General features: G+C 44.4%; 1 protein-coding gene across 3 annotated transcripts in view; it reads left to right on the top strand.

Moving 5' to 3' along the window:
• Positions 1 to 22816, top strand: part of KCNAB1 (potassium voltage-gated channel subfamily A member regulatory beta subunit 1) — a 403750-nt gene that overhangs the window by 305376 nt on the left and 75558 nt on the right. For all 3 annotated transcript variants that reach the window (XM_034664047.1, XM_034664054.1, XM_011228956.3), the window contains exons 3-7: positions 7253 to 7290; positions 11915 to 11994; positions 14304 to 14348; positions 17842 to 17886; positions 20096 to 20139. In XM_034664047.1, the coding sequence (XP_034519938.1) occupies positions 7253 to 7290; positions 11915 to 11994; positions 14304 to 14348; positions 17842 to 17886; positions 20096 to 20139 (252 nt within the window). The remainder of the gene's footprint in view (positions 1 to 7252; positions 7291 to 11914; positions 11995 to 14303; positions 14349 to 17841; positions 17887 to 20095; positions 20140 to 22816) is intronic.

The following is a 22816-nucleotide window of genomic DNA, read 5'->3' as shown; positions in this document are numbered from 1 at the left end:
CAACCACAGAATCATGAAATCACAGAGATGAAAGAAGCTTGAGGTTCCGAATTTTGTGTGTAAGGAAACTAGAAATCAGGAGGTTGGAACGGGACCTGAAAGACTAAAATACTCACTCTGACTCACCAGAGGAAGTGTTATGGAACTGCGTCCTGCGGTGCTGAATTCTGAGGCTGGGTGCTGAAGAATAAATAGGATTTACTGGGCACAAGGACTTGGGAAAGGGTTCCATTACCAGAAGGCTCAGCCCAAAGCTCAGACAGGAGAGTGCATGCAGGGTAATGCCCTGGACCTGATCTCGGGTGGTGGCCAACAGCTTTGTGCCCCCACCTCCAAGCCAGCACTGGTCCTGGGCTTACATGGTTTCTTGCTTTCCAGTGCAGTTGGGGGGATGCTCCTACCTCCAGCTCTGCCTCTCTTTAGGAATAATTCTATTCAAGTGAGATAGTAAATACATTAGTCTTGCCCCATGAGTTGTCTAAGTTCAATGAGATCTGGGGTTTGAATGTTGAACCTTAAACATTTTAGTGATAAAACAGATTAGTAACTCGACACACCTCTAGATTAAATACCCTTTGACCATTTGGTCAGACTTGACTACCTAGAGTTGACATGTGTTCTACTTGCAAAACAAGAATTGTGAAATCCATAATGAAATGTGTTGAATTGGTTCTCCATTCTCCCCTTCCTCTGACCTTACTGCTGTCCTTAATGTCTCACCGTCTCTCATACCCCACACATTTTTAATCAGCAAATCCTACTTTCTCTCCTTCAAAAGCTATCCAAAATTCAAGTACTTCTCATCATCCTACTACTATCTCGGACCAAACCAGTGTCCTGTCTCACCTGGATTATCACAACAGCCTCCTAACTGGGACTCATGTGTCAGACTCAGCCTCTGAGGTATGTCCTCCACGCCACAGATGTCCCATTTCAAAGAGTGTCAGGCTGTGTCACTTCTCTATTCAAAACTCGTTTTTGGCCTGTCCACGGTCCTTTGTATGACTGACGTGACCCCGTATGATCTGTTCTCTATGACTCCTCGGACCTCACTTTTTCTTCTCTGACCACACAGTCCTCCTCATTGACCTTGTACATGCAAACGAGCTTCCCACCTCCTCATAGTTCACACTGAAACTGGAATGCTCTTCCTCCAGACGGCTGCACCGGGAGCTCCTCTATTTCCTTAGGGTCTTTTCTCAAAAGCCACTTTCTTTGTGAACTTTATCTGGCCGTCTTATCTAAAATCTCAACACTCACCTCCTGACATTTCATATACCCTATCCCCGCCTTATAAAAATGACTCTCTTTAATACTCGTCAGTAGGCACTGTGTAGTTTATATTTTAGTGACTTACAAAGTTAACATTCATAAATAAGTACTGTATATTTAATTTTTCTTATTATTTTGTCTTTCCTCAAGAATCTGTTCCAGAAATAATTTTTAGTTTTATTCACTGGTGTATCCTGATAACTTAAATACAATGCCTGGCACATGGTCTACTCAATAAATACTAGTTGAATGAAAGAGTACAGAAAAATTACCTGTGGCATAATAAATACTACAATTGCATTTTTACATTCCCTTCTTGATAGTTATAAAAAAAAAAATCCAAACTGTAAGCAGCTCAAACTGCAATACAGAAAAGGAAGTCACCAAATCTATAACCCTAAAGTGAGTCAAACCCAAATTGAGCAACATTCTACAATGTACTTGACTGGTACTCTCCGGAAGTGTCAAGGTCAGGAAAGACAAGGGGAGACTCAGGGATGGTTACAGATCAGAGGAGCCCAAGGAGACATGATGACTAAATGCAGCGTTGGATCCTGCATAGGATGCTGGAAATCAGAAAGGGTCTGCAATGTAGTTAATAGTACCATACCAATGTTAATATCCTGCTTTTTTTTTTTTTTTTAAATATCCTGGTTTTGATAACTGTCCTATGATGATGTGGATGTTCAAGGGCCAGGGAGGTAGCCCACTTGAACAAACATTATTACATCGAAATGTCTAAATATCTCTTCAAAATCAGAGAGGGAGACAAACCATGAGAGACTCTTGACTTCCGGGGAAACAAACTGAGGGTTGCTGGAGGGGAGGGGGTGGGAGGATGGGGTAATGGGGTGATGGGCATTAAGGAGCACCGGGTGTTGTACACAACTGATGAATCACTGAACACTGCATCAAAAACTAATGATGTACTATATGCTGGCTAACTGAATTTAAATAAAAAGTAAATATCTCTTCATGTTCAAACAAGGAGGTTATTTAAATGATAAACATATTTCCTGAATGAATAACAAGAAGCAATTACCCTATAAACCACCACCAAGGCAACTAAGTAACTGAGATAGGCTGGATGTGCGTGTGAGCACGTGCACACACGCATGCATGTGCAAAGCAGTTTTCTTTTTTTACAGTTCAATCGTTTTTCTATGCCATGGTAGCTGTATGCACTGGATACAAACAGATTTTCAAAGCATATGTTCCTCGGTGTATAAAGGAGTTTTATGAGAAGACACAATAACAATTCAAAGTTCTCTTTCTACTCTGCTTTTAAAATTCTAGAAATAACAAGTGTCAGTTTAGTAAAATTATCTTCTAAGTAACATCCCACTAATTTGAGATTTCACAGTGAAATAATCATACACCGTTCTAGGTCTCAAGAAGGCATGTTCTCATTAGGGGCGGAAAAATGATTAGGAAACATGTCACAGGGGGGTTTTAAGAATCCTATTAACTAACAAAGCACCTTATATCTTCTGGAGGGGAGCAGTGAAGAGTAAAATCATTCAAGCAGACTTCTCCTGTCTGGAAGGCTGCTGCTCGATCTCTCAGCATCAGAAGGGTGCGTGCCCGATTTGTAAGTGGTAGCTCTTCTTTGGGGGCGCTGGTGAACTCTGCCTACGCTGTGCCACCCCCTCCTCGCTGGAGGCCTTGCAGTCAGGGAGAAGGACCTTCCCTTGTCCTTCTCCGGCAGGGGTTTTGGCTGGGCAGGCCCCTGGGGACAGGGAGAAACACGGCAGTCACCTAAGGACTAGAGGAGCTGTTGACGAGCATAGCTCATGTTTCTATAAGTCAAAATAATCGTGTTTGTTTCGTGGGAAGCTTTCCCAGTATTTTTTAGATTAACAGTCAAAAAGGCAATTCAATCCAATGTAACCAAAATGTATCGACCATTCACGAAGGACTTGCTTCTATTCTAGGGCCGTGGACATAAGATGAATGGAATAAAATCTTAACCCTCAGGCAGCTTACTCCCTAGTAAAAGATGTAAAAGTTTATAAGTAAATAACTGTAAGATAAATGAGTAGGAAATGTCGGAAGGACCAGGGAGGTAGCATAGCTGAGCAACGTGAGCTGAATGTGAGAATAACAGAGTTTCAAAAATGGCACCAGATTCTTTATTTTTGCTAAGTTAAAGTGTAGACATGTAACTTAATGTAAAAATATATATATAATACCCATATTCTGTTTATCTTAAAAATTTTTAACTAACTGAAAAAGAAAAATTATTCCTGTTTTTTTCCCCCATAATCCATTACTGCTTTAATTTGAAATCAGAAGCCTGACATCTATTTCTTCTGAACCAGAGTGTCAGTCGGGCTCTGTGTTTTTAGACTGTGATGTTCAGAATGTAGCATTAAATACTTAACCTGGGAGCGGGAGGTGGTTTTTTTCAGATTCGTTTTGGAATAAAGTTTCTCCTAAACAAAGGTTCTCCCAGCATGGATCACACCTTTGTAAATGATTCCTCCAAGATGTGTGTATAATCCCAGCTTTCCACGTTATCGTATTCAGTCTTCAATACCACTTTGTACTACTGTTCAATAACTTTACATCAGAGCCCTTCATTTGTACTATCGAAAATTAACTGGGTGCTTGGGTGGCTCGACTCAGGTCTTGATCTCAGGTTCGTGAGTTCGAGTGCCGCATTGGGTTCCCTGCATTGGGCTCCATCACTTAAATAAAAAAAAGGGTAAAAATTAACTAAGAGAAGTGAGCTAAATAATGCTAGTTTCTTTTCAGAAAGTTTGAAGTCCAGTATTCAATGGTCCAGTTTCGGAGAATGAATTTCAAGCTATTATTTTCATTTCTGGAAACTGATTTCAACATAAGAAAGTGGATCACATTATTCCTAAACAAATGAATTTCCCAAAGATTCTGATTTTGGCAGGACTGAGAGAAGCCAGTGAGACACTTGTACAAATACTTGCAAATGCCCCCATAGAAAAATATTCAGAAGGTGTAAATGAGTTGTAATATTAGTGAGAAGCTTGCAACTTTGAGCCAATCTTTGCTGTTAAGTAGAGATGAGACCATTTCCTCTGATGACATGAACAGTTAAAAGAAATCTCTTCAGTATCACAGCACAAGTAAGCCAGGAAATTTATCAACCAAACATTGACCTGATTTTGCTCCAAGATACAGAAGAATAGCTAATTCGTGGTACTAATTACTTGTCCCATTTCAGCTTTTTAGCCCAAAGCGATTCCAAATGAGTGATGAAATTAATGGACTTAGTTATAGTGCCCCTACAAAATGCTGCCACCTCAGATCTGTTGCTTGACAAATCTCACATCAACCCTACCCTCTGTGAAAGTCTAGTCTGCAGTAACACTTATAATTTGGAACAGTGCGCCCTACATCCAATGGTCTGAGAACTTTCTCATCACAAAGTAAGCCATTCCCTGACGTGTTGCCTTTCAGGGACTCCTTGTCTAAAAGTTCTTTGACCCCTCCAAAATTCTCCCCACATCACAAAGAAATATAGCTAATGGGCTGCTATTATTTATATCCGTGTTCTCATTTGCTGAAACAAGAAAGTGCCACCAGTAATTTAACTTATCCTGAAAGTTCTCAACCATATTTTTAACATGCTGAGCTACAGTGTTCCTGGTTACGCTAATGTTTGCAAATGCTTGTGTATGCTCTGGACACATAATTTCTGCTGCGTTCAAAAGAGACTCTTATAAAAAGCATTGTCTGAAAAAGGTTTTGATGCCCAGGCAATTTTTTCTTTAATAGAGAACTACATTTCACAGGAGATCACTTATTTTATTCTCATTCAAAAACAAACACTACCATTTTTCAGTCCATTAAGTTTTTCAACACCCATCTTTTCCATACGCCAGTCATGGCTGGTTTTTTTATGGTGCCTTAAGTTGTCATTTTTCTGTGTACACATTCTTTGTTTGGGTAATCTTCCCATCCAACCCCCCCACACACCCCCTAAAAAGTGCCTTCCTATTTCTTCTTCTTTTTTTTTTTTTTTTTTGATACTCATCTCTCTTTTTTAGGAGATGCATACAAGTTCACCTTTTTCTAAACTTGACAGTAAGAAAAACAGCAGTAACTGACAACTGCTATTTGATTCCTGTGTTGGATCCCAAGGAAGGTGTGCAGGCTTTCACTAACTAGGGAGGGCATAACCCTTACCCAGAGGGCGCTGCCCCTCTGATTCAGGCCATGTCTGCCTTGTGGGGGACACTAGCCTTCTGTTGTTAAGAGAAGCTGGAAATCAGACATTTTAAAGAAAATTTTCCTAATTATTTAAATAATGGTACCTAATTCAAAATTTATTAAAATGCCAAGAGGGTCAGCATTGTTCTAGCCAAGCGACACAAGTCTGCAAGCGTGGGCTGCCCATCTGTAACCTCTGGGGATGTCGAGTGGAACAGTGAAACAATTTGTATCCTACTTTTGTTATAGTCCCTGAAAACTAAGAAGGGAAAAGGTACCATTACATCTGCTTGTTTCTAGGGAGTATGGAATCCAAATGCCATAATTAATTTGGAAATATTCTAACAAGGCAGTGAGATGCACTAAAAATGATATCCTTCTTGAAGCCGGGCCTGTTAGGGGAATCCTGGGTATTTCACTTATTAGGCTGGTGGACATTAGATACCTCATCTGGAAGGGGGGATAATACGGTTGCCTTGTAAGTTTGCTAAGATGATTAGAGATAAAAGTATACACGGTCCTCAGCATACTGTCAGCATTTGAAAGGTGTTCTGTAAAGGGTAACTATGACAGTTAGGAAATGCAAAACATACAACTCCAAACACATTTCTTTGAAGGCGCCACAAGCATCGATTGTGCCCTGGCTCTCGCTCCTGCACTGCCCACCCCCCCCCGCATCCCGTCTCCTCACTCTCTCAGAGGCCCACCACAGCCTGTCAGCGCACGCTGATGTTTGCCACCCTCTTACCTCGCCTGGGCTCCTGTCTATACCTGGAATGCCTGTTCCTTCCCTCGTCATTCACTTACCTCCTTTGCAACTCAACCAAAGTGTCACCTCTCCCAAGAAGTCTTTCTGGAGGGCCATGTCCCTCCAGTCTGGGCAGAGACTCCCTCCCTTACTGCCTTGTGTTTGCCTCGGTCTGGCTTTGTAGTATTGTAAACTGTGAGCTCCTGGGACAGAGGAACTACTAGGTCCATCACCTCACTGTCCCTGGCACCTGGGTGAATGCCTTTGCCAGGTGTGTAATTTGGGCTTAAAAAAAAAAAGAGGATCAATCTGGGAATGAATGATTGTGATAACTTAGACTGGCCTGGTAAGAGCCAGTGTCTGCCTCCCCCTTGCTTTACAACTGCAGATGTTTAGCTTCTGGTTGTGCCTCTCCCCTGCCTTCCCAACACTCACTCCAGCTCTTGCCTTCATCTCCAAACCAGTGGAGATCTCCACTCTGGAGTAGCAGGTTGTAACAGAGAATGTGCTTACAGTGTCACCTCCTGGGGCTTGAAAGTGGGTACTGGATGAACAGCTGAGAGGATTCCTTTTGAAAGGTCGCAGGGAATACAAAACAGTCCCTTGCTGGAGATAAAGAAGGGAAGAACCATAACACCAGGTCTTACCTTCATGTTCAGAAATGGTGGCTTTGTGTACCTTTTCTCTTTTACCTTCAAAACTGGTGGCTTCACCAACATGCATATGTAGCCAAAACGGGGTTGCTAGACCTGCACTCTTGCACACTATCCTTCGTGGTCCCACGTCAGAAGAAAAAGCAGCTTGTAAGACAGGGCTGCCATTAGCAAATATGAGGCCTTTGAGTGAAGAGGGACGCAGACCCCTGCCAGAGGAAGGGAGGAAGGCTGGATGTCATCCAGACACCCCATGTGCCCCTTATCTGGATACCTTTGTGATAAACCTATTGAATTAGCCCTGTTATAAGAAAAAGTGCTTCCTCTCATTATACGTAGTATTAGAAAAATGATTATAAATAATGTGAAAATATTTATTCTTTTCTAGGAACATGGGTGACATTTGGAGGTCAAATATCAGATGAGGTAAGTCAATTTTGGCTTCCATTTTGGTGATCAAAGAAAATGTAAAGCTATGCAGTGGAAGTATTCTTCTTGGGGTCCTGGCATTTTATAAGGATAGATCATGGAAAATGGTTAAGATTGAATCAAAGATTATTTTCAGTTTTATTCTGCTTCTTCTATTTTTCACATTTAGACTATTAATAGCCCTTGAGGTTGTCAATCTATTATATGTGCAGGTGTAATTACTAGGGAACAAACCAATTACTGTTTAGTTGCTTTATGGAAAGATTTCATTGCTGGGGTGTGTGTGTGTGTGTGTGTGTGTTCTGGCTCCACCTAGAGTGACCAACTGGTCCTAGTTTGCAGGGACTTTTCATTTCTGGCATGGGATCTCTCAGTCCCGCTGGTCACCTCGGCTTGGGCAAGTTGATCCAACCTCTCTGAGCCTCCGTTCCTCTGATGTGAAATGGGATGATAAAGTTTACCTTGGAGGTCTGTTGACAGGGACATGTGTGAGGTGTTTATACAACCCTTTGACTGGTAGGTAGCAGATACCCAATAATGGCAGCTATAATAGTTTATTTACCATAAAATGCCCCTAAATCTTTGTTTATTCATTCAAAACAGTGCTTGCCGATGCGATATTCTTATCATTGCCTTTAAGGAATATCTTCATGGCATAAGTGAGTCACAAGGCACTGAGCGTCGGTAACCACCCCAGAACAATGTCCTCGAGTCCCTCCGGTCCTTTTTTGCCTACCTGCAACACTGAGGAGTCTGGGATAGTATGCCTGAGTGGATACACTTGGTGGGATCCAGCCCACTCTGCCACTAGATTTACTAACATTTCCTAACAGTCGCTACGTCAGTAAAGCAGGGGGGATGGCCCCTACTCAGCAGGATCGTGATTCAGATTAATGACATGATGCTGGTGAAGTGCTCAGCCCGGCGCCTGGCCCAGAACAAGCCCTTCATAAAGGTGTTCTTACTATCATTCTTAACGGAGAAGCTTGGGGGAACAGACAGTCTTTTCCACCGCTCCCAAGGTCACCAGTGTTATTTAAAGGATCCTGGGGATAGGAGTCTTACCTGCACATTTTCCTCTGTCTGAATGCCTGTTCCCAGTGTTGGGCATAGATCACCATAGAGAGTTTGTCACATGGGGTATTCCTTAGAAAGTAGCCTGCGCTGGAGATTAGCTTACAGAACAGTTATTAGGAAGTCGGGCTGTGGTGCAGTCTCAACAGTGATTGTGGCTGACCCCATGGGGAGCTCCAAAACTGAGATAGCCCTGTAGAGTTGTCCCAGGTTGGGGCAAAAGGACTGAGTACTTGTATCCTTTGTATGACCAGTCATTGGAGAGAGGCTGTCCTGGGAAGTGGGTCTCACCTTGGGCAAGGCGACTGTCTTTAGCCACGTCCAATTTCCCAGCAACTATGGGAATAAGTCCTCCAGTTCTGAAGGAGGATCTGGGGGGAGGGGGAGTGTCATCACAGGGTTCGTTATAGGGCCCTCTGACGGGCGTCAGGTAGGATGTGTGGAGGAGGCACAGAGACGAGTCCACAAATATCAAAACCATAGCCACGGACTCAAGGCAGATACAAAGCAGGTGACCGAGAGGGAGATCTAAAATTAATAATCCACTGTATCCAGCAAGCGCATAACCTTCTATTGCCTGTTATGGTAGCTGGAGGAGAAGAAGACAAAAATACCCTCGCTTTAGGAGCAGAGGGGCCAGCTGTTAAGGGCACAATCTCCCCTTTCATGTGTGCTCTCCTCTTTACAGTATCTGCTCTCTGCTGCAATGAGCCCAGCTTGCCCAGGTCAGAGTGTGCAAGGCTGGCCTCTGAAATACATCATTTCAAAATTACAATTCTAAAAACTGCACAATAAAGCTGTCGTGAATGGCCGCAGAGGCTCTCGCCTGAGATGCAGACCAGACAAATAGCTACTGTCCTTCCAAAGAACAGCTGTGACTTTCCCCCTGGTCCCTGCAGAGAGAATGCCAGCAAAGAGGAGGCAGGGAGGCACACGGAGACCACAGTCCCCCCAGCAGCTGAATCGCCCGAGCTCAGCCATTTCCATGAGGGAAGAATGCAGGCCAGTAGCAAAGAACTCACCCTCCCAGTTTTTCTGCCTTCTCTCTGCTTGAGATGCACTCAGCACAAAGCAGGTACAAACTGTCAATCCCAGGATGACCACACCGTGGTGTGCTGAGTGACGAACCACCGGTGCTGTCTCAGGAGGTGGTGATGTCCCCACGACTGGTAGAATTCAACCATGTATCAAATAGGCCCTTGACAGGGTTATTATCAAAAGGACCCAAATACCAAATAGGTAAGTCTGTGAGGTGCCCCCCAGAGATGATTTGGCTTCATCCTAAAACCAAGATAGATGTGACTCATGGGACGAATATTTTTAACTACGAAAAGCATATATGTATCACTATTTTCTAGCACTTAATTTTCAGAGTTGTTTTTTACATTTTCTTACCTATAAGGTAGTTAGGGTTTCTTGAATTGCACGTAACAATAAACTCAAGTCAAACTGGCTTAACCAGTACGGGACAAGTTACCTTGATTTTCCAACTAGAATGTAGACCTACAGCAGATTCAGGGTGGACCCCATCCGTGGCCCCACTCCGTTTCCCAGGGGTTCCCGTGGCCCTGTGCTCCTTTATACAGCAACCTCGTCCTCAGGTAGGAGGCTAGCCGCAGGAATTCCAAGTCTCACTCAGAACAGCAACTCCAGGGAAAAGGTGTTGCTTCCAGAAACTCTGTAAGAAGAACAAAGAAAGATGTTCCCCTAGGCCTCCGCAAGCCTGTCCTTGCATCTCATTGGCCCAAAGGTGTCACATGACCTTCCCTAAATCACTCACTCTTCCACCTGACAGCCGGCCGGGGGAAGGGCGGCTCCGCTTCCACAGAGGCCTGTCTACTTGGAGGACCTGAACGGAATCGTCCTCAGTTTGCAGATGAAAAGCTAAAATACTGAGAGGTCAAATGACCTCCCCAAGTTCATTTATCCAGTAAGCAGTACACTCAAGGCCAGAAAACAGTCTTCTTAGGTCAGCAACTTCACTATTTCACGTTCAGGTTGTTAGATTTTATGGTTGGGAAACATTTCAGCCATCCCATAGTCCAACTCTCCATCCAGGATTCTCCATCTTATCTTAAAATTTGTCTCTGGATCATTTAATGCATGGTTCCCAATAAGGATCCACTAGTATGTGATGTGACATAGCTCCAGGGAAATGGACGCCCCCAGCACAGTAATTTCTTTCTTTCTTTTTTTTTTTTTTAAGATTTTATTTATTTATTTGACAGAGATAGAGACAGCCAGCGAGAGAGGGAACACAAGCAGGGGGAGTGGGAGAGGAAGAAGCAGGCTCATAGCGGAGGAGCCTGATGTGGGGCTCCATCCCAGAACGCTGGGATCACGCCCTGAGCCAAAGGCAGACGCTTAAGGACTGCGCCACCCAGGCACCCCCAGCACAGTAATTTCTTAAACGCAGGGCAGTCATGATGGGAAAAACTATACTTGTCTTAACTTTTAATTTCTACTTAGGATAAATGTTATAATGGTCGCAAATTAAAAGCAGTAATTGCATTTTTACTGTTATTATTCTAAAGATTGGCATGGACTCCCTTTTGCTCGCCTAATAATTTTCTTGATATGTCAATTTTAAAACAACAGGGAAAGAGTTTATCTTGGAAATGCTGAGGAAGCAACCTCAGCCCGCAATCAAAAACGTAATGGAAAAATCCATTTTAATTATTTGTGAGGTGTGTTATTTTTCAGTTGACCAGTAAGTCTATCAGCAAAATGAAAAAATGTCCTCTCCCCTGTGGTTTATGGCTGTCGTGCTACAGCTGTCCCTCAAGCTGTTGTTTCTGGCAATGCTGGTGCTCGTGGCACTCCTGCACACGTGCCCCTCGCGTCCAGCACACCAAGGAAGGAGCAAGGAGCATGGAGATGTATTTGCAGACTGACCGGTGGGGAGTGGGATCCCTGGTGAGCCAGCATGCTCACTCACTCCCTCCTCTCTGCCGGCCAGCCGGCCGGTGGCTCTGTGACGGCGCTGGGGATTTGCTGGGCTACGGGTGGCATGAGTTTTACAGCAGTGAGGGCTCTGTCTAACCAGCACAGTCCACTAAGCCTCCAGGGAAAAGGGCACAGGCTTTTAGGTCAGGAGCCACCCAGCTGCCAAAAGCTATTGGCCTGAAGAAAGGAGAATGGAAATGGAGTCACCAGTGGTACAACTGACCCTCTTTGTCAGAGAGATTATGATGCCGCAGAGAATGTTGTCAAAGCAGATCTTCCAAGCAGAGTGAGGCACACAAATCTATCCACCTCACCTCACCAAGCCCCTGAGGGCTGACGTATCCTGTATCCCGGCGCTGAAGGGCCTGGGATATCCCTTAGGGCCTGGTCTATGTCTGAGGGAAAGGATACTTTTCCCCTATATGCCCTGGTTGAAGCTGCTTTTTTTTTTTTTTTTCCGTTCTGTGATACAACTGATAAAAACATGGAGTGGTTACAGTGAGATTTCAGTGTTCTTAAAGACCAGCAGAGGATTACAAAGTTGCTTCCTGCGTTGGGAAACCGTTGGGCTTTTCTGAGCGACCTCCACATCCTCTTGCAGGTTGCTGAACGGCTGATGACGATTGCCTACGAAAGTGGAGTGAATCTCTTCGATACTGCCGAAGTCTATGCCGCTGGAAAGTAAGTCCGTGCCTGTCTGTGTCCTGCACGTGGCATGTGTGGTACCAGAACCGCCCGGACCCTTGCTGACATGCTGGTGAGAAGGCTCTGTCCTTCCCACACACCCTCGTGGCACCGCTTCCCTCCCTTTCTCTAGCCCCATCCCCAGAGTCGGGAGTATTGACTGCCTCTGGCCCCTCTGCCCCCCCAAACCTTCCCGCCCCTGGTCCCTGGGTGAAGAATGGACTGAAAACATCAGCACGGGGCTACCTGAGGGGCAGAGGTGGCTGGGACCAGAGCGGTGGCAGGGGAGATCAAGAAATGGTAGTTGGCTGTATGAATGAAGAAGTACGTGAGCCGATTCCAGCGTGGTGGTGCCGAGGCTCATCCTGGCATTTCAGAGTCAGAACCTCGGCTCATAGTTCCTCTCCACCGCACCCGCCCCCTGGCGAAACTGGGGCGTCCTCTCTCCAGGGAACCTAGGACTGCTTTTCCTGTTGGCAGCCCATCCCTCCACCTTGCTTGACAAGGAGAGCAGAGATTAAAAGGGGTCCTCAGAGATGCCAAGAGATTTAATCGGTTTTATAGGAGGGCATTTCAGACCTCATTCTGAGGACAGAGAGGACTGTAAGAGGGCCTCCCACTTTTGCTAGAGAGGTCACACCAGCTACAGCCTTCCCGTGGACCCCAGAGCAGGTTGGGGGCTCTGAGACAGGACTCATGGCTCGGTTAGACCATGTGGGGAAGGTGCCCTGGGGGGGGGGCCCTCAAGGTCCTTGCCCTCCATGTGCCGGCACAACAGGCACATTTCGGAACAAAACTGGATCCTCGGCCCCCTGCTGTCCACACGGACAGACTCACTGACGGAGCCCCCAGAACGGAAAGAAGCTACGTAGCTGGCAGCTGCTGAGCAGCTCTGCAATTCTCTAACAGGACTCTGGCGCCTAATCACCTGCAGGCCTAACCTCCCCCCCACCCCGACACCCCCCGGGTGAGAATCACACTCAAACCGCTGGACTTGCGGAACCCCGTTCATGGTGGCGTGGTCTCGGTGCACTTTCCTCACCTGGATTTCCTCCTTCTCAAGGGCAGGTCTCTGTTTAAGGACCAGCGGGGAGGTTCAGAGCCCACATGTCTGATGTTTTCTGTTGAGTCCAAGGAGAGGAAATAAAAATTGATAAGGCCTTGCTCCTTCCACATCTGCGCCTTTCTTGGTTCTCTTCTTCTGTTGAATCCTGCTCAGGGGGTCTGCATTCCTATCACGAAGGACAGTCAGTCCTGGCTACTACTACAATCAGTCCATTCTGATTGTCAGCGTGCAGCTGAGCTAGGTTCCCGCTGTGGAAGGCAAGGTTGCAAAAGGCGACATCAGAGCCAGAGGGGGCTGGGCAGAGAAGGCTGGAGTGGCATCCCCTGCGGCTCTGGTCTGGGGCATGTTCTGTAGCTGCCCCGCGGCATGGTCTTTTGCCAGGCTGGACACTGCAACAAAGACAGAACTTTCAGCCAAGACAGACAATGGTTAGTGACTATTCCCCATCTCCACTGATGTCGCCACTCACAAAGCTCCGAGAGCCCAGCTGCTTCTCACAGCATTGGTCTGACTGGGAGGGACCTACCAGAAAGTTTTAGTCTCCTTAACCTTGGCTCCCAGCTCAAGTAGGTGGAGGGGAGAAGACAGCCGAGGTGTCTTCAGTATGCCTCTCCATGACCCACCCTTAGGGGCAGGGACAACACTTCTCTAGGTCTCCTTATGCCTTGCTGCTATGGCAACACTTGTCACCAGGGCCCAGGACCTTCTCTATGTGGGCCACCGCATCTGCAGCCCTAGCCTTTAGGACATCTAAACCCCCACCCGGTTTGTTTTGTTCGATTTTTTTTTTTTCATCCTGCAAGATCACCCAGGAGTCATTATTTTCTGTCTAAACAGTGCAAGGTCTCATGGTCTTCCCTGGTCACAATCGAAGACCACGGTAACCGGAAGGGAAACCTTGACTCCCATTGGACTCTGCCAAGCAGGCTATTTATATACGGGATCAGTGGTTCAAAAACACCAAACTGCCAAGTGACTCTGTTGTTTCTTAGTATCAGGACCACAGGCAGTCTCCTGCCAGCATGTCAGGATTTGGCAGGTGCTTCCGAAATGCTCCAGGAGCAGGATTCTGCAGGCACAAGCAGAAACAGTGGAAAGTGTGCTACTAGCCGAGAGCGGCTTCTATTTTTGGGACATGTAGGCACTGAGAGTTCAAACAAGGAATGGCTCTCGTGGTTTTGGATTGACTCTTGCATTTCCAGGACACTGTATCCTAAGCCATTCTCTGTTTCTCTTCCAGGGCTGAAGTGATTCTGGGAAGCATCATCAAGAAGAAAGGCTGGAGGTAATGCATTCACCAGAATCATGTACTTGCCTTTAAAAAGACTGTTATTATTTTGTACCAGAGAAGGGAAAATGAAATTGCATGACAGCTGAACAAAAGGCTGTCAAAAAAAAGTCAATTCTTGGCAAAGAGATGATTTATAGTGGTGTGAAAATAAATACCAGCAAGTTCATTACTTGCGCTTCGATAAGTATTGGCGAGTCATCGATCATAATGAGTTACCGCGGGGTCGAGCAGAGAAGGAGGGGATGTTCATGAGATAGTCGTGCATAAAAGAAAGCGGGATCTTCGTGGTCTCTCACTGCCATTTGTGGTAATTTGGCAAAGGAAGGCAGCTGATAGGGTGCAGAATATCTATACACACGTACGTATTTTCACGTTCGTTTTACTGACAACTCCGGATGCAAAGAAATGATGGAGAAAGAAGTCTTGTGATAAATGCCCCAAAGCTCTCTTATCTGGACACAATTAGCCAGCTCCTCTGCTGTGTGCAGGGAGCCCTATTAGCTGGGCATTCAGGAAAGCGCTTCCTCTGCTGTCCTCGAGAGGGGTCACATCCCATTCCATCATGGGCTGTAGCCAACGCCAGTGGTAAAGAGGAATGCCTCACCTGTGGGGGGTGGGGAGGCAGTCCCCCTCCGTTTCACTGCGCATGTCAACCACAGCAGCCCCTTCTTCCCCAGCATGAGTAGAGAATCAGCCCAAGGCCACGGGACAAGTTTGGGGTCCTCGTCTGCTCTGGTAGATCAGCTGTTGGCCAGATAGACAAGAGCTCTGTAGTTTTAGTGGAAATGAAAACCCAGAAATTTATGGAGAGATGAACAAACAAAGGTTGGTGACCCACTTTCTCCTTCTCCCTGCTCTTCCTCCCCTACTCCAGGGATTGCAAGGGTATTTAGAGAAAACTATATTCAACCTTAAGTATGGAAAAATATTCACGCCCCTGCCCAGTCCTCCACCGTGGCGGAGTTCCGTCCCCACTCGGAAGGCTGGCCCGTCCATCACTGCCTGAACAGGGACGGCGCCACTCTCTTAGGGCTCTGGAACCAAGTGCTGCAGACTGCGCGGCTTCAGACAGTAGAAATGTGTTCTCTCACGGTTCGGGAGGCCAGAAGTATAAAATCAAGGTTTGGGTCAAGCCATGCTCTTTCTGAAACTCGGAGTAGAATCCTTCCTTGCCTCTTCCTAGCTTTTGGCTTTTGCTGGCAGTCGTGGGCATTCCCCGGCCTGCGGCTGCACTCAGCCTCTGCCATCAGACAGCCGTCTCCCCTTGTGCGTGTCTGTGTGTCTCCGGTCGTACTGGATTGAGGACTCACCCTGCTCCGGTATGACCTTGATTTAATTAGTTACATCTGTAATGACCCCATTTCCAAATAAGCTCACGTTACGGGTTTTGGGGGTTAGGACTTGAACATGTCTTTTTAGGGGACACAATTCAGCCCATAACAGAGGCCCTGCAGATGAGTCCAGTCACAGCCCCGAGAACTGTGCGGTGAGGTGCGGGCTGACAGAGGATACCCGAGGAAAGGAGCATCCGCGCAGGAGCTCTTCCCCTTAACACCAGAGAACCTCTAAGCATCACTCTGTGTTTTGCAGAGCCTATTATACACATACAAGAAACCAGATTACCACGCATCTTTTACAAACTGCCTTTCAGTCTTGCAGATAAAAACCCAAGCTATCACCATGCTACGGAATATTGATATCAGTACACAGCTGCCCCCACAAGACCTGTGGTGAGAGAGACCATAGCGTGGAGTCTCTAGAAGCAATTCCAACTAGCATACTTGGCTTCCAGGCCCAGGACCGCCCCTTGCCTGCTGTTTTTTCCAGGGCAGATTACTTCCGTTGTCTGAGTCTCCATTTCCCCATAACCCTTCATGAAGGGTCATGCTGATAGAGTGAGACAAGGTGTGCAGAAGTATTTTGAAAACTGTGCCGTATCAGTGTCGAATACTCAGATTATCATCTCCACCCATTCAGAAGAATTACTGGAAATGGCTCCACCACGGTCAGTGATACTTGGCCAGGTCGCTGGCTACTCCTGCTGTTTGAGCGTGCACACCCATAGAGCCCAGACATTTCCCAGAAAGCCTAACTCTGAAAAACAACAAGTCTACGATAGTGTTTGGAGAGGATGTGCGGCTCTGGCAGCCCAGCCGCTCTGAATAACCGAGAGGCCTGCATTCATTTTTTATGATATTCTATCCTGCCTCTTGTTGAGGCTGTGAAAATGTTTGCTAAAGGAGACCTGGCTCCCCTGTGGCAGATTGCTGTGACACTAGGTATCAAGAGGTTGATGGATTAACCTGGAAAGTGCATCAGCCCTTCCGCTGTGTGTGATCTCCAGATGCGCGTACGTGTAGAGCTTCCATTCCAGTGATTCAAATTACTTTTCGGGGAATTAACGTCGGTGGGATGGGGTTGCTGACATTTTCTACAGATTTTTCTTGCTGCAGCTAAGCTGTCAGAATTGTCACCCTTGTTCCCCATTGGTTATCATTAATCTTGTGAGGCTCTTATATCTCGGGCCCTGAGGCATCGGCTCTCCGGGCGGATGGAATTATAAATGCCTTATTTCAAATACTCCTGAAGTTTGGACTTAACCTTTGAATCTCAAAAGATTTTTTTTTTCCTAGACCAGTTCAATTGAATTACATACCTGGGGAAACTAAATTATACTGAGATCTGCCTCCTGATTGTAAATTATGTGACTGGAGTTCTCAAGACATTTCCTACTCCACCTTCGAGATGATACGATTGCCACTTCCTGCCCTTGGGTGTGGTTTGGAGAAGGCAATATGTCTGCTGACAAGATGTCCACATTTCACTCCCTTAGGAGTAAAGTGGTTAAAACCTTGAGTTAGACATTTTGGGACTGTTTTCCTGAAATAACGTTCCCACTTAATAAAACACTCAAAGGAAATGTATTCCTATTGACTGACTCCTGTGCTTCATCATTCGTGTCTCCAGGCTGCCTGTGAACGTCACGGCTGGAAAGCGTAATAACTCAGAGCCCCTGGGGCCCATGGTCCTCGGCAGAGGGTGGGCTGAGCCCCAGGAAAGCTCACACTCAATCAGCAACGTCATGTCAGCTGCTAGATAAGTGTTAATGAGTTCTACTAAAGCAGTTCATCCTTTAAATCCACTCACTCACCCTCTCGTTTGCCATTCCTGCCCCTCCGAGCCCACCACTCCCCTCTTCGCCACACCCCCCATCAGCGGCTTGCTGTCACAGCCTCGTCCACCTGCCCCTCCAGGGACAGGTCATTCCCCTTCAACCTCTTTATCTAGGATCTGACTTCACATCCCCACTCACCAGGTTCCCCTTGTCCCGATATTTCAGTGACATGAATTAACAAATTTATCTCTTTACCAGTTGGTTTTTTTTTTTTTAATGGGAAGTACAATAAATTCTTTCTGGTGCTATAATAATATGACTCAGTACAAAACCCAACAATTTAACATTTCTCTCTGTTTGTCTAACATACAGGAGGTCCAGCCTGGTCATAACAACCAAACTCTACTGGGGTGGAAAGTAAGTTAAATACCTTTTCTTTTCCCTACTTGAAATAACTAGTAGTTCATGCTTTTATCCTTTTGGGCAACCATTTCACATCTAATGTACTAAAATTAATTGATTTGGGGAGAAAGATTCTCTTTTCTGCCTTGAGGGAAATAGCATTTCTCCTAGGATTCAATTTTAGCAAGATGCCCCGAAGAAATTTAGCATAAAGCATTGGTCACTTGTTACTAAGTAATTCATGGAGAGTTTCAAATACCAACCTCATACTTAGAACCATTTCCAAAATAGAGTTCAAATTTTAGGAAAAGAAAACAAGCACATAGCATCACAGAAAAAAAGCTAGTTGAATCTGCCAAAACTCAGAGACTTCCATGGAATGCAAAGATAAAAATATCTTGTCTGGCCCCATGTGTGAGTCTCTGATCATTTGTGCAGAAGGCGTTGAAAATGTTGATCAAAAGGACCGCCTTTTGGAGAATAACAGGAAGCTACCATATCACTCACTGGAAGGCAAAAGAAAGAGAGGGCCTCTTGTCTGCTGTGGGATGCAAACAAATTTCTCAGGACGAACTAGTCTCTGATAAGGCTCCTGGTGTTTGAACTGGTACGTACATGATTCAGCAGAATTTAGAAGTCTGGCTAGCTATTCCACATACCTTTTCGTGGAAGTCACAATTATTTCCATGGAGTCTTAACAAAAAACAAAGCCAAGCACAAACACACATAACCTTATTTACCTGTCATTGAGAGGGAAGAGTTAAAAACAAAATTGGAGGGGCGCCTGGGTGGCGCAGTCGTTAGGCGCCTGCCTTCGGCTCAGGGCGTGATCCTGGCGTTCCGGGAACGAGTCCCACGTCGGGCTGCTCCGCTATGAGCCTGCTTCTTCCTCTCCCACTCCCCCTGCTTGTGTTCCCTCTCTCGCTGGCTGTCTCTGTCACATAAATAAATAAAATCTTTAAAAAATAAAAAATAAAAAACAAAACAAACAAAAAACAAAATTGGAGACAGAGGACAATTCCTTAAGAATCTTCTCATCAAAATGCGTGTGTATATAAATATCCCCCCCACACACACCCGTACTTGATTGCAATTTTTGAGCCTGTTTATGACGACTATGAAGACAAAGATGGAATTTAGATTTTTTTTTTAAAGATTTTATTTATTTATTTGACAGAGAGAGAGACAGCTAGCGAGAGAGGGAACACAAGCAGGGGGAGTGGGAGAGGAAGAAGCAGGCTCATAGCAGAGGAGCCTGATGTGGGGCTCGAACCCATAACGCCGGGATCACGCCCTGAGCCGAAGACAGACGCTTAACCGCTGTGCCACCCAGGCGCCCCTGGAATTTAGATTTTATTCCTGCTGTCGCCTGTATAAAAGTGAAGCAACATGGTGCTTGTGACAAGTGTAGATTTGCTCTGTGCTCTGACCCATGGTGCTGTCCCTCACTGCTCTTGCAGTGGTACTTGAAGCCTTGCCTATACTTTAGGAATAAACAGAGAAGAAGACAACCCGCAAGAACCATTATGTAGCGGAGTCCGCATACGATACCATCTAATGTTTTTATAAAAGATTCAAAATCACCAAGGCAAATGGGAAACGACTGTGTTTTAAAAAGAGGTTGCCACAGGTAGTGATGTTGAAGAAACGTTTCCTGAAGACTTTAAAACTCAAGAACCATATTTCTTTCTGACAGGCCAGAGCTTGAGGATGGTCTGGGAAAAGCCCTAGTTAAATGTTTGTCTTCTTAGGATGCTAGTGCAAGAAAGACTTGCATCACGTTTTAACAGAAAGTAATTAATTTTTAAATTTCCTTTGCAAGTCAAAAGGCACTTCCAAATTTGCTTCCTTTTTCAGAAAAGCGAATGTTATCAGCAGCTCACAACTTATGTCAAGGCTTTTGGGGGGGTTGGAGGGGGGTTAGGGTTAGTTAAGAGCCGGGTGGGAAGGTTGAGCCATGTGTCACAGTGTACACGGACAGGGTGTGAGCGGCTGATTTACTGTGTGCTGAGAGCCGTGGTTAATTCTTCACCTGGGGTCTCCAAAGGAAAGGGGCTCAGTGTGTCGCACCAGCCTTCTCTCCTCAACCTGTGGGATAGAATTTGCCAAGAACAGGGTATAAAATTAGCAATTCAACCTAGAATGATTATTCCTCTGTACTTTTGAAACAGCAATTAAAAAAGCACACCCCCACTCAAAGTCATTTGCTTCTTTTTCTTGTTAGAGCTGAAACGGAAAGAGGGTTGTCAAGAAAACACATTATTGAAGGTAGGTACAGCACTTCCATCTTATCTTCATGTGTGGGCTGTGATTCAAGAAAGGTATCAACCAAATAGGTTCAAAACCCACTGGGAGGGGGAAATTCTCTGTAAAGAGAATCACAATCAACCACAATCTGTCTGGGTTTTAATGTAAGAGTGTGGTGATGTAGAGAAGGCAATTGGGAACACAGTAGAAAAGGACAAATGCTCTAAAACTCTTCTCATTTACAGCTGGGCTAACATTAATAAAACACTCCCCTGAGACATTTTAAAAGAGCTTTATTAAGATATAATTTACACACTATTAAAGTTTACCCATTTAGAGTGCGCAATGCCTTGGTTCTGAGTATTACAACAGAGTTGTGAGATCATCACCATAAATTCAATTTTAAAACGTTTTCATCTTCCAAAAAGAAACCTAGTACCCACTAGCAGTCACTTCCCACCTTCTCCCTACCCTCTTCCACAGCCCCAGCCATCACTGATCTACTTTTGTCTCTATAAATTGGCCAATTCTGGATATTTCATATGAATGAGATCGTACAATATGTAGTTCTTTGTGACTGGCTTTTTTCACTTAGCATACGTTCATCCATGTTGTAACATGTATCAGTACTTCATTCCTTTTTACTGCCAAATAAAGTTCCATTGTATGGATAGACCACATCTTGCTTATTCGTTTATCAGTTGATGTACATATGGATTGTTTTCATTTTTTGACCTATAAATTAATACTGCTCTGAATATCTGTGTACAAGCTCTTGTGTGGACATATGCTAAGACTATGGTAGTTTTATTTTAAGTGTTTATTTTTTTAATTCCAATACAATTAACATACAGTATTGTATTAGTTTCAGATGTACAGTATAGTGATTCAACACTTCCATGCATTACTCAGTGCTCATCGCAGTGAGTGTACTCGTAATCCCCTTCACTTGTTTCACCCCCCCCCCACCTCTCTTCTGGTAATCACCAGTTTGTTCTCTATATTTAAGAGTCTGTTTTTTGGTTTGTCTCTTTTTCTCTTTGTTCGTTTGTTTTGTTTCTTAAATTCCCCATATGACTAAAATCATAGGGTATGTGTCTTTCTCTAGCTGGCTCATTTCACTTAACATTATACTCTCTAGATCCATCCATGTTGTTGCACATGGTGAGATTTCATTCTTTTTTATAGCTGAATAGTATTCCATTTGATATATCTATATGACTTCTTAATCCATTCATCTGTGAAGGAACACTTGGGCTGCTTCCATATGTGGCTGTTGTGAATAATGCTGCAATACACAAAGGGGTGCATATTATCTTTTTGAATTAGTGTTTCCATATTCTTTGGGTGAAAACCCAGGAGTGGAATTACTAGATCATATGATAAGTCTGTTTTTGACTTCTTGGAGGAGCCTCTATACTGTTTTCCACAGTGGCCGCACCAGTTTGTATTCCGACCAAGAGCGCAAAAGGGTTCCTTTCTCTCCACATCCACACTAACACTTACTCCTTGCATTTTTGATTTTAGCCATTCTGACAGGTGTGAGGTGGTAGCTCATTGTGGTTTTAGTTCACATTTCCCTGATGATGATGAGTGATGTTAGGCATCTTTTCATGTGTCTGTTGTCCATCTGCATATATTCTTTGGAAAATGTCTGTCCATGTCTTCTGCCCATTTTTTAATTGGATTGTTTCTCTCTTTTGGTGCTGAGTTGTATAAGTTCTTTATATATTTTGAATATTAACTCTTTATTGGATATATCATTTGCAAATATCTTTTCCCATTTAATGGGTTGTCTTTTTGTTTCGTTAATGGTTTTCTCACTGTCCAAAAGCCTTTTATTTTGATGTAGTCCTAATAGTTTGTTTTTGCTTTTGTTTGCTTTGCCAAAGGTAACATGTCTAGAAAATGTTTCACTAATGTCAAAGATTACTGCCTATGTTTTCTTCTAAGAATTTTATAGTTTCAAGTCTCACATTTAGGTCTTTAATCCATTTTGAGTTTATTTGTGTGAATGGTGTAAGAAAGTTCAGTTTCATTCCTTCTCATGTAGATGTCCAGTTTACCCAAAACCATTTGTTGAAGAGACTGTCTTTTTCCATTACATATTCTTGTCTTCTTTGTCATAGATTAATTGACCATATAATCGTGGGTATATTTCTGGGCTCTCTCTTTTGTTCTATTGATCTCTGTGTCTGTTCCTGTGCCAGCACCATACCATTTTTATTACTACAGCTTTGTAGTGGATCTTGAAATCTGGGATTGTGATACCTCCAACTTTGTCCTTCTTTTTCAAGATTGCCTTGGCTATTAAGGATGTTTTGCTCCATACAAGTTCTAGGATTATTTGTTCTAGTTCTGTGAAAAATGCTATTGGTATTTTGATAGGAATTGCATTGACTCTATAGATTGCTTTGGGTAGTATGGGCATTTTAACAAATTTTTTCTCCCAGTCAGTGAGCATGGAATATCTTTACATTTGTCTGTGTCATCTTCAGTTTCTTTCATCAATGTTTTGTGGTTTTCAGAGTACAGGTCTTTCACTTCCTTAGTTAAATCGATTCCTAGATATTTTATTATTTTCAGGGCATGTGTAAATGGGATTGTTTTCTTAATTTCTCTTTCTGCTACTTCATCATTGTTGTATAGAAATGCAACTGATTTCTGTATATTGATTTTGTATCCTGAAAATTTATTG

The sequence above is a fragment of the Ailuropoda melanoleuca genome, chromosome 1 (assembly GCF_002007445.2).
Source record: "Ailuropoda melanoleuca isolate Jingjing chromosome 1, ASM200744v2, whole genome shotgun sequence".
Lineage (NCBI taxonomy): Eukaryota > Metazoa > Chordata > Mammalia > Carnivora > Ursidae > Ailuropoda > Ailuropoda melanoleuca.
The sequence above is the reverse complement of the archived record's forward strand: the minus strand, read 5'-3'. Positions and strand labels throughout refer to the sequence as shown.